The sequence below is a fragment of the Dunckerocampus dactyliophorus genome, chromosome 3 (genome assembly GCF_027744805.1).
Source record: "Dunckerocampus dactyliophorus isolate RoL2022-P2 chromosome 3, RoL_Ddac_1.1, whole genome shotgun sequence".
In the NCBI taxonomy this organism is placed as follows: Eukaryota; Metazoa; Chordata; class Actinopteri; order Syngnathiformes; family Syngnathidae; genus Dunckerocampus; species Dunckerocampus dactyliophorus.
Genome location: NC_072821.1, coordinates 4468453 through 4485206, shown reverse-complemented (window position 1 = coordinate 4485206; position 16754 = coordinate 4468453). Strand labels below are relative to the sequence as shown.

The window sequence follows — 16754 nt, the reverse complement described above, 5'->3', positions numbered from 1 at the left end:
GAGCACCTTTGACTAGCATTTTTGTAGTAGGTCCTTAAAAACAGCATAATAACCATGTCTTTTAGAGGATCTTTGGCTTGTGTTTTGGGGTTTTTTTTGCAGTAGGCCCTCAAAAACAGCAGAGCACTTCTATCATATAGACGATCCCTGACTAGCATTTTTGCAGCAGGTCCTTAACAAGAGCAGAGCACTCTTGTCATTTACAAGATCTTTGACTTGCTTTTTTGCATCCATTCATCCAACTTCTACCGCTTATCCGAAGTGGGGTTGCGGGGGCAGCGGCCTAAGCGGGGAAGCCCAGACTTCCCTCTACCCGGCCACTTCATCCAGCTCCTCCCGGCGGATCCCGAGGCGTTCCCAGGCCAGTTGAGAGACATAGTTTCTCCGACGTATCCTGGCTCTTCCTCGAGGCCGCCCACCTACCTGAACACCTCCCCAGGGAGGCGTCCGGGAGGCATCCTGACCAGATGCCCAAGCCACCTCATCTGGCTCAAGGAGGAGTCCCACATGACAGCGCCTCTCACCTTTGTACTTTGTTGCAGTTGGGCCGTGTGCATTATGCAGCAGGTTCTTAAAAACAGTAGAATACTCCTGTAATTTTAAGGATCTTTGACTAGTGTTTTTGGAGTAGGCCTTGAAAAACAGCAAAGAGCTCCTGTTTATAAAGGATCTTTGACGGTGCAGTATTCGAATAATTGTGTCGTACAGTGTAGGGTGGTGGAAAGGCATATTTGGGGGCATTTGCATTGGTTTGTAAAGCACCTTTTGACCACTTCATGAGGTCCTCAGGAAATGTTACATACAGTTCTTTAAAAAAAAAAAAAACTAAATCAGGCGTCTATATTTCTTAAAGTGAAGTCTTGACTATGAATCCTGTTAGAAGCTGCGGGGGGAACAAACCGTATTTTCATAAACTTGAAATGATCTGAGCTGTGTTGACTCCAGCAGAAGTCGCCGCGCGTCTCCGAGCCGCCCGCGTGTGTTTTCTGAGAAAACACGGCAATCCAAACTTGCAGCGTCCCCAGAGGACCATTTGCAGTCCTTCCAGTTACTTACACAGTTAGAGACCAAGCACGGAAAATGACCTCTCACTGCATTTCGCTGACAATTTGGAGAATAAGCCAGCTCTGTATACAATAACACAGAAGCTGTTTGGAAAAGGTCAGGGCGTGAGATGGTAGAGGACTGTGTCACCCGGAGGAACAATTACATCACTGAATGAATATTTTAACCACAAACAGGAGCATTGGCTTAACAAGTAGTCAGTGTTCCGATAAAGCTGCTATTATGCTGATTGGCTTCACTATTTAGACTTGAATCTTCATTTTTTTGGTGATTTTGAATGCCTAAAATATGTAATTGTTACCAAGTTCCAAACAATTTGAGGCTTACATGATGAACCTTTTATTTTTAATGTATTATTAGTAGTAGTAGTATTGTTGCTACTACCGTTTTTTATTTTGTTATTTGGAACACATTCTTTTTTTTTACCCTGTCCCCACTTGAGTTTTGGAGTACGTTGCTATAGTAAAATAGGTTCAAGTAAAATATTTGACAGTTTGTGAAATTGCATACATAAAGAAAAGATAAAAATAAACACAACAAAATGGCCAAATTAAATTTCAAAATTAATATTTTAAAATTGTAATTGTGTTATTATTATTGTGTGCGTGCCCTCAAGGCCTCATATGCGGCCATTTCATTTTTTTCAGAAAATTCCCAGATTTTCCAAAGATTCCACAGAATTTTTCCCATTGAAAATGAATGGGCCATTTTTCAAACTTCCACCATTCGCGCATTTCTCAACCGATTCAAACCATTCGACCATGAAAACCTTCCCCACACCCAGGGCGTCAAATTAACATCCCAAAAATTCAAACTTTTCCCAACATTCCCATTCCTTTGATCTTAATTACTGTCATTTCCTTTGATATTATATATGAATATATATAATTATTCGTCTGTGTAGGCTCTCAGTCGTACAGGAGTTGTCCATCAAGGGAAAGACTTCTTGAGACGTCTTCTGTACTTCTGTGAAGAAGGTGTTAGAGGAAGAAGGAAGAAGGAAGAAGGTATTAGAATTATATATGAATTACTCCACTACTTCAACATTTTTCCAACCAATTCCAACATCAAATCGTTCAGCACAATGTGCAGATATGTCGTTTTCACATTTAAAATGTTCAAATTTCCCATTTTTCCAGAAAACCAATTAACTTCAGGATATTCCTTTGATCTTAATTACTCAAGTACTTCAATATTTGTCAACCAATTCTAACAATTCCAACATTAAATCGTTCAGCCCAAATCCAGACATTAAGGCTACCTAGAACATTTAACATACATGAAATATATTTTCTCTTTCATGAATGGTCTTTTACATCACAAACACAATTTGTATTGCTTTTTTTCATTTTATTACTCCTTGCTTTTGCTTTTTTTGTTTTTCCCACACCTCATTAGACTTGGGCATTAACACACAATGTCTTCAGACACTGCAGTCATTTAGTTGTTATGATTATTATTATTAAAATTATTTTCTATTTTGTTATTTGGAATCCCTAAAATGATGTAAGGCTCCATGCAAGTTTCAGAGGATTTTGGTATAATAATGCATATAATATATCATGTATGAAATTAATCACATATATAAAAATGCCGAAAATAAAATATAATACTATTTAATACATAAAGTGAATAAAACTAAAAATACAGCTGTAAAACTAAAGATAAATAAATGTTGTGATAAAACTGCTGCTATGGCACGGCAATAGGAGGCTTTAACACTTGCGTCCCACCAGTTTGTCTGCGATCCGAACTGGCGGTGGGGGTCAGACGGCAGGGCCAAAGGAGAGGGGCACCCCACAGGGCATACGAGGACCGAGCCCGAAACGCGAAACAAGGCCCTGGGAAACGGCGGCACACCAGCGTTCATTTGCGCCACGCTCAATTAGCATCACGTTGGAGCGGATCAGAGCACGGCGCTGATTTGGGAACAGAGGCCTGCATGTTTTGGGACACGAAGAGCAGGTCAGAGACGGGCTAGAGAAGGAGGCACAGGGCTGCGGACGCCACATAAAGCCATCTTTTCATTCCTTCCGGTGGACGTTCCGGCGAGCTCTTAATTGTCTTTGACAAAACTCATTAGCAGGGACCTTGTAGCGACATCGCCAATCAGGAATTCCATGGAGGGAAACATGCACCCAAACAATATGGCGTGGTCAGTGCATTGACAAAATGTAATGAAGTGTGTTTATTGTCCCCCTGCTCTGAACCCTGAGCCGGCCAGCGTGGGACACATCAAATGGCACCTCCATGCTGCCTCCTTTGTCTGCCTCCAGGCCAAATGATTGTTTGTGTTCTTGTTCTTGTTGTTGTTGTTGTTACCATGCTTCCCATTTAGACCGAGAGGCCGGCCGCTGTCGTGTCACAATGACTCAGATTCTTTTACAAGGCAGCCACCAGCTCATTAAGCCTCAATCAGCGCTGATGGATGCTGTCGACAGCACTTTGTCAGAAGTTAACCCGTCATGGGCATGAATGATGAAGGACCGCACAGTGGAAACGCTCTTTGTCAAACTTCTCCGACCCCTTCGTGACCCTGCTGCTCAGACGAGGAACGCAAATGAGGAGCTTTGATAGTTTGCTCGTGTTCCCACATTACGCTCCGACTCCGTGGACGCGTTTCACATCTCGACCTGAAGCTGAGCGCGTCCCTAAATAAAGCAAATTGGGTTTATCCTCCAGCAATTATTTACAAAAATGTTACAAAAAACAGTTGTATATACTGCAATTATAATAACATTAATTACATTTGGAACTGAACATTGACAAAAAAATCATATACTCACTACCATTAATAATATGTCTAAAAATAATCGTTTACATTTTTGACAAATTTTTAAATGAATGTTCAAGTTAGTTGTTTTGTTATTTGGGCCCCCTAAAACATATACATTTTATTTTCAGTCTATCCAGCAGCACATTAGCTGAGGGTGTGTTTGGATGTCATGTTGTCAAATGAAATAAATAAAAATATATAAAAAATTAATTTAAATTAAATTACATGAAAAAAGGAAATATTTGTATGTATTTTTTCTATTAAGTAGCCATAAAAGATGTCATTTTTACACCATATTACAAATAAATTCACGCTTAAATGATGTGCAAAATAAAATGCAATAAATTAAAGCAAAATGAAAATGTATGAGTATGAGTATGTTAGCGTGTTTAAATACCATTTAAAACATGATATAAGTTATGAATCCATTCAAAAAGATCACCCCACATGCCACTTGTGTTTTGGTGCATAATTAGTTTTTTTTAAAGGGGACCTATCATGCCTTTCCTCTTTTCTGACCTATAAATGTTGTTACAATGTTGTATTCTCATGATAAACAATGCCAACGCGTCAGATAATGAGGTTTGAGCATTTGGAAGTGAGCCATGAAAGCAGTTTCGGACGGCTCTGCATGCTGTGTTTTACAGACTTTTTTTTTTACACCGAGTTCCACTGACGTCAACGCAACCCGGACTTCCTTATATGGGCATGCCCAGGCACACGCTGCAGGCCTGCCCTCCCCCTGCTCTGTTCATTGTTAGCATGTATGTCTCCCAGGAAATGCTTGTTTGGGTGTGCCTAAAGAAGCAAGCATCAGGCAGAAGTGGTTGGTGTCCCGGCGAGCAAGAGAAAAATCTGTCAACGGTTGGTGAACTGTTTGGTGAACATGGGCCAATACGAAGCTGGACTATCCGTCAAACTGTTGCTGAAGTCCGACGCCTTTCCGACCTTACTTGGTCGTGTTGAAGAGTCAGAAGAGCAAACGTTTACAATCATTTACACGGACATTTATGTAAGTTTATCTTCAATACTAGCCAGATCCGGTACTAGCAAGACTACTCAATCAATACGGGTCGCTTTTCCTCCTCTGAACTACTTTGACACCCCCAAATTCTGTCCACATCTGACAGCCAATCAACCTAATCAAATAGTTTGCTAAGCGTTGGCGATGAGTTCCGCCAGCCGAAGTGGTTTGTCACCTCTCGTGTGCGGCGCCCATAAGTTGACTGCAAAGGTACAAAAGTCAAGCAGATGCGACGGAGGTGAGAAGGTGAAGGAGTGAAATATTCCCTGCAGTAAACGAGTACCGAGTGTTTAAAACCTGACTCATCTAAGAGAATGAGTGTGATTAGTGGCAGGCAGAGGGCCCCCCCCCCGCACTGGAAAAGAGCACACGGAAGATCAACGAGCGTGACCTCAGCGTGACGGGAGGCCACCATCGCACTTCATCACGGATTTTAATTCCGTCTATTTAAATATTCATGTTTATCCTCGCTTGTGCTTTGTTTTTTTTGTTTGCATATTTGTGCCTCATTCTCAGATTATCGCAAATCTGTTTTGGATTATGCTGGTGGGAGGGGCAGGAGGTGGGGCCGTCTTACTGACAGCCATCATTCTTCTTCTCTCCCCCCTCCCCAGTGAAAAATGTAATTTAGTCAGATGAAGTGTATTAGGGAGATTTGGCGGAGGCTACGTAAAGGAACTTATATTATTATTATTATTATTATTATTATTATTGGCAAACATGGACGTTTACCACAGATTTCATGTCTGACCTCAGATTAGACATGTCGTACAAACAAAGTGGACCACCCACCCTTCCCCCCATTCCCCCCTCATCTCAATATTCTGTTTAAGATCGCTTCAATTTCTGCCTTAAAAGATTCATTTGAATCTTTAGCAGAGGTCCCGTGTCTGTCTCAGGGGACAATTGTAGCCTGGCTGTTTTCGTCAGACCGTGACATTTTCTATCCTTAAAAAAAACAAACACCACAAAGGAGTACTTTTTACACATAAACTGTAACCCTGCACTTGTCCAATGTAACACACGGCATGCATCACATACAACAACGTAACGTTAAGGAGTGGGACAGGAGGGCAAAAACGTTAGCAACACTAGCATAGCTATGTGCGCCACAGTGCAAACATTACACTCTCCTTTTAACAGCAGCATCATGCTACGTTAGCCCGTTCGCTGACGGAAAACGCTCTCAAGTATGTTTTGGACTCCAGGCTTTAGTTTGAGATGTGTAGTGAAGCCTGTGGTGAAGTTCATCGCTGACTTTTACAGCCGTGAGGTGTCTTTCTAGCGTAGGCTAATGAAATGGTCTTGTACTGTCATCATTTAATACGGTGGAAAACCGCTTCGGTCCCGCTCATGTCGCGTTTTGTATCAAGTCCTGGACTATTGTGTTCTTATTATCACTAAAAAGCGCTTGCTCAAGTCGGCGTCGACGTACACGCCAGATCAAAATGTTAAGACCAGCTGAAAAATTGCAAGAATTTACATTTTGCACCGTCAGAGCTTAAGGAGGTGCTAAGTAGAGCCTCAAAATGCAAACATTAAAATTGTATTTTTTAAATGTATTTTATCGCAAACAAGCATGAAAGTGACAACACACGACACCATCCTCGGCCCAAATGAAGGTTGTTACTGGTGCCGAGTGCTATCCAGTAACCATCAGATGGCACCTGTGATAGAAGGGTTTTGTCTGTCTTCAAAGGCCCAGTCAATGCCTAACAATTGCACATTTGGAATTTGCACAAGAGCACCAAACATGGGACATTGAAGGGTGAGAGCAAGTTTCATTTTCTAATGAGAAAGAAATGGAACCTTGACGGTCCAGATGGCTTCCAACATTACTGGCATGACAAGGAGAGCCCACCTGAGATGTTTTCCACACGGCACAGTTGAGGGGGCGTCATCATGATCTCGGGTGCTTTTCAATCAACGGAATAATGGAGCTTCAGGTTGTGCAGGGGCGTCAAATGGCAGCTGGCTACGTGGAGATGTTGCTGGGGGCGTCCCTCATGACTGAAGGCCCTCGTCTGTGTGGTAATGACTGGCTTTTTCTACAGGACAACGCTGCAGTTCACAATGCCCGCCTGACAAGGACTTCTTCCAGAAGAGTAACCTCACTATTTTGGACCATCCTGCGTGTTCCCCTGATCTAAACCCAATTGAGAACATTTGGGGATGGATGGCAAGGGAAGTTTACAAAAATGGACATCAGTTCCAGACAGTGGATGCCCTCCGTGAAGCCATCTTCACCACCTGGAGAACATTCCCACTAGCCTGCGAGAAACACCGGCATCAAGCATGCCCAAACCAATTTTTCAGATGGTTAACACGAAAGGCGTGGCTACTCATCAATTACTCCTTTTTTCAACATTTTATTTCTATTTTTGCAGTTTTTTGGGGGTTTTTTTAGCCATGGTCTTAAACTTCTTACAATTTTTCAACTGGTTTTAAAATGTTTCATCAGGAGTGTATATGGTCGACCACTTTTGCAGACATTAAATTTGAGAGCCAAAGGGGTCGTGTCCAGTAAAAATGTGTCCGTTTATGCCACCACGTGTTGTAGCATTCAAATTCCTCATTATGACTAAGCAGCATGGCGCGACAACATAACTACCATCTAGTTACACAGCATTAAAACATGCACAGCGTGACTTCCTGTAAAGGCATGGCAGTATTAGCCTGGATTCTTGCATGTGAGTCAGCATTTCTTCATGTATTTGTCTCGCCCTCATCGGCTGGTTATTCGGTCCGAGATAAAAACACAGGTGGGGGAAAATAGAGTGGAATCATCCCAAGTAAGCCCACAATATAAATATAAAAGCCCCCTGCCTCATTCTCATCTGTTTGCCCCAGGATTTAGCAGATTCCACCAAGGACACCGAGGATGACCACGGCACCTTTAAATTGACTGGATTTAATGCAAGGCTAATCCTCACAACGAGGACCTGGAATGACATTTAGGCGGGGATTTTCCTCCTGTCTGAATGTAGGAGGTGGAATATGTTAGGATATTGAACATCACTGATCATCTTTCAAAATACAATCCTAAATATATGTAATACTAATAACTATTCCCATTGTTTTGGGGGTTATAGCATTAAAGTATGCTAACCGTTTCAACAGTTTTTCCAAACATAAAGACACAATGCTTACGGTGCAACGAAACGAACACACAACCCATTGCATCACATAAATCGACAACTAACCGCTAAACATCATTTCCAAATGCCCGCAAGGCCTGCTGGATAGTCCAGCTGCAGCAACAATATGAACTATGAAGAATGAAACATGGATATCGAGAGTATGTTAACTCCTTGTTTACTTCTCTGACGACCTCCTCAACATATTTCGCAGTCTCGCAAAAATGCAAAACAAACATTGCAAAACGATGGGAGAAATAGTACCCCAAGCTACCCGGCATGCCTTGCGGCGGGAATTGATGGGTGTTTTTTTGACATGTGTGCTGCGTCGTGTGTAAGTAAGCAGACTCACATTAGGAGCCGTTAGAGGCCAATAAGTCACTTGTTATCAAAGATTATACATTTAGAAAGTCTAGATTAGAATGTTCAAATGTTATTTCAAAATTAGCTTTAAAGGTTTTATGATCGCAACAGCTTGACACTGGCACAGATTATTACTATTTTCATCAGAAATCCCAACAAACGGAGGTCAACCAGCCTGCGGGATTGAATTGTGTCCAATCTTCCGCTGTACGAGGATGAAAAAGTTTTCAGATTGTCGTCATCCTTTTAGTAATCAACTTGGTGCGCATAGTTAGTCGTAACGAGATGGGCTGTAGGCAAACGAGGCGAATCAAAGCAACTTTGATGGACCGTGTGAATGGTTTGATGCAACAAATGACCTTTTAATGAACACAATGCCAAGTTAGTGCAGCACACGGGGGACGCGCCATCATTCAAGCATGTGTTCCGGCGTCCCGGCTACAAAGCGCTCAACGCCGCCAGCGATTAGACATTGTCAGCGCAGAGACCACGACTCCTTTCTTCTGCAACTTGTGGATTTGGCTCACGCGCGTCAAAGTCGTGACGATCAACTTTGATCAAGTCAACACCCTCCAGTGTTTGAATGCACGCCCCCTCAGGTCTTTAAATAGCCATGACACAGAAAAGTCTTGGAAAAAAACATGTATTTTTAGAAAAAGAAGAAAAAAAACACATCTGTTCACATTTCAATACAATAACAATCTGCAAATATCATTTAACTTAACAACCGACCGTTTTCCGTTTCTTTTATAAGACAAATGACACAAATCCACAACAATACACATTATTCAACAGAACACTTAAAGGAGACACAAAGTAAACACACTTCAACATTTGCACAATAAATAAATGAATAAATAAACAACACGCGATTGCCACATACACATTTCTCATGTATGATTTTTGCATAAAGTCTTTAAACACCATATATTAAAAAAAACAAACAACAAAAGGTTGTGCAAAATATTCCACAGTTTGACAGCACCCGTGTCCCACTGAGACCAGTGTGTCCATTAGTGCATAATTAACATTTCGCTTTGTTATTGTAGTACAGCATCCAGTCACCTAAAAAGAGACAAATGACATGTGTTGATCAATTGACCCAAAAAAAACATAACTTCTTCAAAGTGTTTGATCATGTAGTTTTATTGGGTGTGTTCACGTGTGGAACATATGACTGCCTTAATAATCGGCAACGTTGTGTCGTTCTTAACAGCCATACAGCTGGAAAAAGAATGTAACCACTGTCAATATTAAAAAGTAGTGTAAAAAGAAGTCAACTACTGAATGATTTACGGTGTTGTAACAGTCTGCCTTAACTTACTGACAAAGCTGCAATCTTTCAACATTCTTAACTGCCAAAACAAGTGTGAAAGAGAAGTTAACTCCTGTTGATAGTAAGAAGTATATATATACAGTATATATGTATATATACCAGTCTAACTTCGACTGAAAGTGACAACGTGTATGGTCTGCTTACTTCTACTTTACTTCTCCTGCTGTGGCAGCAGCTTCTTTTTGAAATAGCAGGCCCCAAAAAAGCCAAATACAAAGCAAAGCATGAGCCCGGAGGGTCCTGCATCACGACAGTTGAAACTCTGAAGTTTTAGGCGGTATTAACGGCGCATTGGGTTGAAAAAAATTCAGGATGAATTCCACATTGTACAATCTCAGAGGTTGCGCTGTGCCCACTAAAACTGTATTTACTTTATTTCTGTCCTGGACATTAGGACGCTAGGTTGCTGATGTGTACTGGTGAGGTCACTTTAAGTACACTAAAGTCTGATGCATGCCTCGTGTGAGGCTTCTGTCATGTGTGTGTGTGTGTGAGTGTGTGTGTGTGTTTCACATTCACCTGTTCACCTCTTCATCACAGGCCTGAACGCAGTGACCTTGTCATCCTGCAGGGTTGCACAGGCGTCACTGAGGTCTGATGTTTGTGATGTCTCTGCTTTGCCGTTAGAGAATCCTACACACCCCAAAACACAAACACAATCTGAGAATGTCCAAAACTCTTTATGTCCTGTAGACTAGTAGACGTACCTTCAGTAGTGGCGTACTGGCATGTGTCAGGGAGTGCAGCATAGGACGGACAGTGCAGTTGGAGGCCCTTGTGATTGTAGCTGCTCAGGCCGTAGACTTTGGAGTGCAAAGAGGGGCCCTCAGGAAAGGGACTCGCAGCATTTGGGACGCTGCTAGCATCCTGGAGGCCTCTCATGAGCCCACATTGTCCGCTAGGAGCATTCGGAGCGCCAGACAACCTCTGAAGCTGGCAGTCCCCGCTGGAATTGCCTGTCCTCAACTCGGCTGCGTGCTGGGGGCTCAGGATGACGCTAGAAGCCGCCGTTCGTGCCAGAGACCAAATCCGCGGCTTGTCCGACACCTCAAAGTGAGACAGGGTCAAGTTTCCTGTAGTCTTGGGTGGATCCAGGAAGTCGGACGGAAGAGGAGGGAGGCTGGTTTTGATGGTGCACGGGAACGTGTGGTGGAAGCTGTTGGACACATTCAGGTGAAGCTCAGAGGAGCAGTCTCTCTTTGGGGGCGAGCCAGGTAGCGCCCCCACTCTATGGAGGTCTTGCTCATCCGAGACCACCTTTTCACATTCACTATCCAGCTTGTCACAATCGTCTTCGTCCATGTCATCCAAATCGCTCAGGTGCAAGTCCTTTTCGTCCTTGCAGTCGCTAGAATCTACAAGACATGAAGGCAGTCGTGAGCTCAGAAGGAAGTCTACCTCCTGGCTCATGGCGGATGATGCAAAATGTTGCTATTAGATGGAAGATTTTTAAATTCTGGCGTTAGAGGCGGAGCCAGAAATGTTTCATTGGTGTGGCCAAGGTGAGACCATGACTGTCACATAGGGGCGGCAATAAGTCGATGCCTGAATTGTCAAGACGGCCACTGCCTACCTCATCCAAAAGTTTTACACAGTCTATTAGAGCAATTAATAGCTGAGCAGTGTGCCGAGGACATGTTTTCAATGCATAGTTTCTGGATTCTGCTCACCATCATGGTGGCCAAACCCGCGCAGGGCATAATACGGAAGTGGATGGCGATCGGCACTTCCGTTTTAACTCTAGGCTCCAGGGTTTACATGCCCACTCATGCTGCTACAGAGAGCTTCCAGTATTAACAGATTTATGTGCTGAATCACGCTTCAGAATTTAATTCAAAGTCAACATAGTGAGAAAACCTGACCGGGACCGAACAAAGTCACCATGGAAAGCTTACCTACTGCTTGCGGTTCATGCAAGACTCGGTTTTATTGACAGCTCCTTCACAAAAGAGGCAGCTCTCCTCTGCCGTGGGGGTGGCCAGTGGGGTGGCTGGAGAGTGACCAAGGGTGGCTACGGCCACCCCTGGCCACCTCATTGCTCCGCCACTGTCTGGGGTACGAAACAGTTTCCATGAAACACAAACAAGTCTAAAAGGTGTGGAGTGCCGCATTTTCATTTGTGCTTTGTTAGATTGCAGCCTACTTCCTGATTCATGAAGGATAACATTAATTACATTAATTTGTGTAATTCTGAGGCAAGGGGGTACAGTTCCATATCACTGAAATGGCAAAGAGAAGAAGAAAAATAGCCAATGAAAAGTGAGTCTTGTTTAGCCAGCGTACTTGTAGTTCATAAGGGGTGACGTGCAACTCAACAGACAGCACCATTTTTATTCTGAGGCTCCTACACCACCCCACTACAAGGTTTCATTATGTTAGGCTAGCAAACACAACAAACTAATCAAACCAAAAACAAAAACAAATGTTTCATAATCTGGCTACTTCCTGGTGTGAACGCACCATTTGTACTGTGAGTGCACTATGGAAGCCACGTTGAATCTAATGGCGGAAAGGGACAATAAATTCTACGATCTGTGCAAAAGCGCGTTTACATTTTCAGCCAGCATACTCGCATGCAACAAGAGGCAAATGAAAAAAATTATACAGCGCTACATTTGTGTTTGCAAGAGACTTCTTGGTTGACGGGGGTTGACGTACAAATCGAAAAAATGTACCGTGAGGAGCATTGCTCCACTGATGCAGAAAGAGAAATCCACATCTGCACCAAAATTGAATGGCCTCTTCTGTTGCTCTTTCAAGAAAAATCTCAGAAAGCAAAATCTCAGAAGGCTGCCGTCCTTCGACGTATGCAAGAAGCTCCTACAGAACTTCTACCAGACTGTGGTAGCTAGTGCCCTCCTGTATGCAGTAGTGTGCTGGGGGAGTAGCCTCAAGAAGGAGAACGCCACACGCCTGGACAAGCTGGTGAGGAAGACAGGCTTTGTCATTGGCACTGAGCTGGACAAGCCTGATATCTGTGGCAGGGCAAAGGACACTGAGGAGGCGCCTTTCCATCATGGACAACCAGCATCATCCATTGCACAGCATCATCTCCCAACAGAAGAGCAGCTTCAGTGGCAGATTACTATCACTGTCCTTCTCAACTGAAAGACTGAGCAGATCATTCCTCCCCCATGCCATTCAAGACAACAGAGGGGGCCGATAAAAATACACACAGGACTGGACTTATTAACTTATCATGAACAACTATTATTCATTATTATGATTATTATGCATTATTATTATTACACTACAAATTGGAAGTGAACCGTTCAGTATTATTTATTTATGTATTTATTCTTATTCTATTTTCTTATTTTACTTTTCTTATCTTGCCTGTCGCATCTTGATTGCTTATTATGACTTTATTAGGATTTTTGGAGAGCTGCTCGGAAGGTGAATTTCTCTTGTAGATGAATAAAGTGTGTATGTTTCCATCTACGTTGTGTAGGACTGTTAAATGTGAATGGGACTAACCTTTGGTGAGACAGTCCTGGTCGCTCTTGCTGATGTCGTCCTTCCTGTCGTCGTTGGCCTTGTTCTTTGGCGACCACGTCATCTTGTTCTCCTTCTTGAGTCTCCGGCGGGCGTTGGCGAACCAGGTGGACACCTGGGTGAGGGTCATCTTGGTGATGATGGCCAGCATGATCTTCTCTCCCTTGGTGGGGTACGGGTTCTTGCGGTGCTCGTACAGCCACGTTTTCAAAGTGCTGGTGGTTTCTCGGGTGGCGTTCTTTCGTCTGGCCGTGCTGTTGAAGTCCACCGTCCCGTATCTGAAACGAGGAGGGGTGACATTAGGATGTGGAACATCACAGAACACCCTGTCTCACCCTGCTTTACCGCTAATGTTTGAAATCGATATACACCTAAAACGCAGCCAGGTATCAGAGTCTAAACACCGTGACCTTTGACATGAATGCGGCACACTAATGAAAAGTGGAAAAGATTCTTTTTTGGCAAGCAAAGCTCGCCTGAGCTTAAATTACACAGAGTGGACAAAAAAGAGGAGCATAGATCTCACCTGTCATATTGATACTGGCCCAGGGACGGATCATAGGGATAGTATGCTGCGGTTTGAGTGATGCCCGAGTGTAAAGTGCCCGTGCTCTCCTTCATGTCGTACTGCGGATTCTGCCAGGGGATTAAAAAAAAAACAACTTAATTTGTCTGCAACTTTTTAAACATAAATATAATAGAAAAAACTTGTACAATATGGTGCATGTAGGGTTCTGGTTCACTAACACATGCACTTCACTTTTTTATACAGTTACTGTCTCTGCAACATTACATTTAAAAAATAATTCAAATTCAGAATAAAAACAAAGAGTGCAGCTTGTACATGACTTACTAACCTTTCAAGTAAATATAGCAAAACAAAAATACATCGGTCACTGTTACCATGCTACAGCCCTATGTGCTGTGAATTGTTATTTTTAGTAATTACTTTTATTTATCAATGAATTGGGGGAATTGAGGAGTAAATATGTTTGATAACCCCCTCAAATATACATTTTTTGTGTGCATGTTTTCCGCACTTTCTTAATAGAAGCAATGGATTGTATACTGCATTTTAAGTTTGCACTGTGCCAAAAAATAAATTGATTAACCAATTGATCCATCCACTCCCTCCCTTCCTCCCTCCCCCCTTTGAGTGCATGCACCGAGGCAGAAGTGAGCCCACCAGAGAGGAGTAGATAGCGGCTGACGGGTCAGTTCCGTAGGGGAAGTAGTTGGCGTAGTTCTGGCTGGCTGCAGCCGCCGCCGCGTAGGGGGAACCGTACACGCCCAGAGCCGCGTTGAGCTCCGAGCGACTCCCCGCCAAGAGCCGGTTCTCGTAGGGCGGGCAGCAAAAAGAGGCAGCGGCGGCAGCGGCCGCTGCTGCCGCTGCAGCGGCACTCGTGTTCTGTGATCCCGTGGAGGACCCATCCGGTACCGACCTGGAAATCGAATCGCAGCAAGTCGTACTGGGGTTTGCCGACACGAAAAACTGCACAGAGAGAATGAATGGTGGACATTTTAAATGCAACTTGAAATCTTAGAGCAGAAATTGGATGCAAGTTAGTTCGGAGCTTTAAAAAAACTCTTTTAATTCTTTTTAAACGAGGTAAGCCACTTTTGTAACAATTCCTGAAATGTGACAAAGTTTACTTTGTAAGTAAATACACTTTCCCCTTGTTTGTGGACGAAATGATTGCCTTTTCAATCAATCAATTGTAGTATATTTAGCATAAATGCCCATCGTCACTTACTTTTTATGTTGCATTCGGGGAAAAAATGCACTTTTTGAGTTTAAAAGCGTATTTAACATTAAATAAAGAGCTCAAAGTCTGGTGGCAACTTTCTCCGATACGTTCACCTTATCAAAACATGTAATTTAAAGTAAAATTGATGGTGCGTAATTACGCACGGTGCGCACTAGGTGACATTCATCACTTTTGTCACCAAGAAAAAAAACAGGAGCGTTCATTCATAATTCAGTGTTGTTGGACATGGGGTGCGTGTATGTCAATATTTGGCACGACAACAAAAGCATCACGCAAAGAGGGAGGAACAGTCAATACAAAAAAAATCTAATAAGATGACAAGTATCGACTGAAGTCAAAGAAAGTTAGAAAAATGAATTTAAAAAGTATCTTACCTGTGAGGCTGCATTGTAAGGGTATCCAAATTGGGAGAAAGACATCTCGCCTTCTTTTGTAACCATCAGCAATATTCCTCCTCAAGCCTTGGATAGATCGATTGCTTCCCCCCCAAAAAAAATATTCCACTTCAAATCCACGGGCATACACGCATTTCCACACGCACGGCCTTTCTTTTTTCACCCCCCCCCCCCTCTCTTAATAATACATGACTTTCGCCCCATATAGGAGGGAAGACTTTAAGACTGGCATCAGCTGCAGATTGTTTTATATGAATGAATAATCCCCCCTTCTGAGGAGCTGAAATTAAGCGTCATTAAAAATAGAAAAAAAACAAAAATGTTGTTGTGGAGGGAGGCTTAAAGGATAACGTAAGACTTGCAAGATATGGACTGCGCTTGTGCTATTATTTGTGCCTCTATAGTTCTTTAGCATTCATCCATGCAAGGGGAGCTGCGTGACGTCACTGTAATCCCGGAATGGCACCGTGCTACCAGAGATGGGATAAAGTCTTTTTGCCAATCACGTTCAATACAAGGCTGTGTTTTCCTTCCATTTAAGGTGCACATAGTGTGGCTGGAGGGTACAATGTATTATTTGATACATTTAATTAATAACAACTACAAATATTCTTAGTATAAAAACCCTTACGTACAGATTTTCACACTTTTTTGCGCCTCAATACATGCATTTAGAGAAAAGGGCAGCCTCCACTCCAGCAGGAATGCTTAGTATTTTTTGGCAGGTCAATATAGAGCAGTGATTGATGCATCCCTGGAGACCTACTTGACCATTACGCTCCTGTGTACGTAATTGTATCAATTAACAAATGGCTCCACGCCCCATGTTTAACCAACAGAGTGAAAATACGCCTTCGAGGTGAAGCCTGGAAAAAAAAGACGCTAATTAAATATTAGTGCGGATGAGTGGGGAGGTGAGAATTGCATTTTAATTGAATGATGCTCAGTTGGAATGACGGCTGCGTGAAAGGAGAAATAATAAAGCTTTATTAAATCGGCAACCTGAGCATCACCAGTAAACAAATTGCCGCCCCTTCCATTTTTCCTTTATATGGTCTTTAATCGTTCACTGTGATCCTGTGACCCGCCGCTTTTGAGAGAGATTTGTCAAAAATGTGCCCCGTAGACTTGACTGATTCTTCAGTGCCAGGTCAAGACTCACGTGGCGCAACCCCCTCCTCCCTGGAGATGCACCTGTAGTTGCAGGCTCTCTCTTCGGGGGGCGCTGAAGAGTCGCGACTTAGAGGGAAGGAAAAAAAAAGGACATCTCCAGTGAGATAAGAACATGGGACACATCATTAGGTACACCCGAACAATCAAGGGGCTCTGCTAGATCGACATGGTAATGATGACAATGCTTATTTTTGATTGACAGTGTCAGAGGGGTGCTGATT

General features: G+C 43.0%; 1 protein-coding gene across 3 annotated transcripts; it reads right to left on the bottom strand.

The window, feature by feature from the left end:
* Positions 1–8895: 8895 nt before the first annotated feature.
* On the bottom strand, positions 8896–15544 carry irx6a (iroquois homeobox 6a). Of its 3 annotated transcripts, none has more exons than XM_054770907.1 (7): positions 15340–15544; positions 14383–14688; positions 13723–13832; positions 13179–13474; positions 10409–11056; positions 10221–10334; positions 8896–9430 (listed from the first exon to the last, which is right to left on the bottom strand). In XM_054770907.1, exons 1-6 carry the CDS (start codon positions 15403–15405, stop codon positions 10225–10227), a joined length of 1536 nt encoding a protein of 511 aa, XP_054626882.1. In that variant the 5' UTR covers positions 15406–15544; the 3' UTR covers positions 8896–9430; positions 10221–10224. The 3 variants fall into 3 exon arrangements, with proteins under 3 accessions (XP_054626882.1, XP_054626883.1, XP_054626884.1); XM_054770908.1 differs by having other exon boundaries at positions 14383–14638; positions 15340–15420; XM_054770909.1 differs by lacking the exon at positions 14383–14688 and having other exon boundaries at positions 15340–15541.
* Between the last annotated feature and the right edge of the window lie 1210 nt (positions 15545–16754).

Coding starts and splice junctions, on each gene's coding strand:
- irx6a (XM_054770907.1), bottom strand. CDS start 15,405: ATGGTTACAAAAGAAGGCGAGATGTCTTTCTCCCAATTTGGATACCCT. Junction 14,689..15,339: donor CTTACAATGCAGCCTCACAG/GTAAGATACTTT, acceptor CTCTCTGTGCAG/TTTTTCGTGTCGGCAAACCC. Junction 13,475..13,722: donor GGCCAGTATCAATATGACAG/GTGAGATCTATG, acceptor TCCTCGTTTCAG/ATACGGGACGGTGGACTTCA.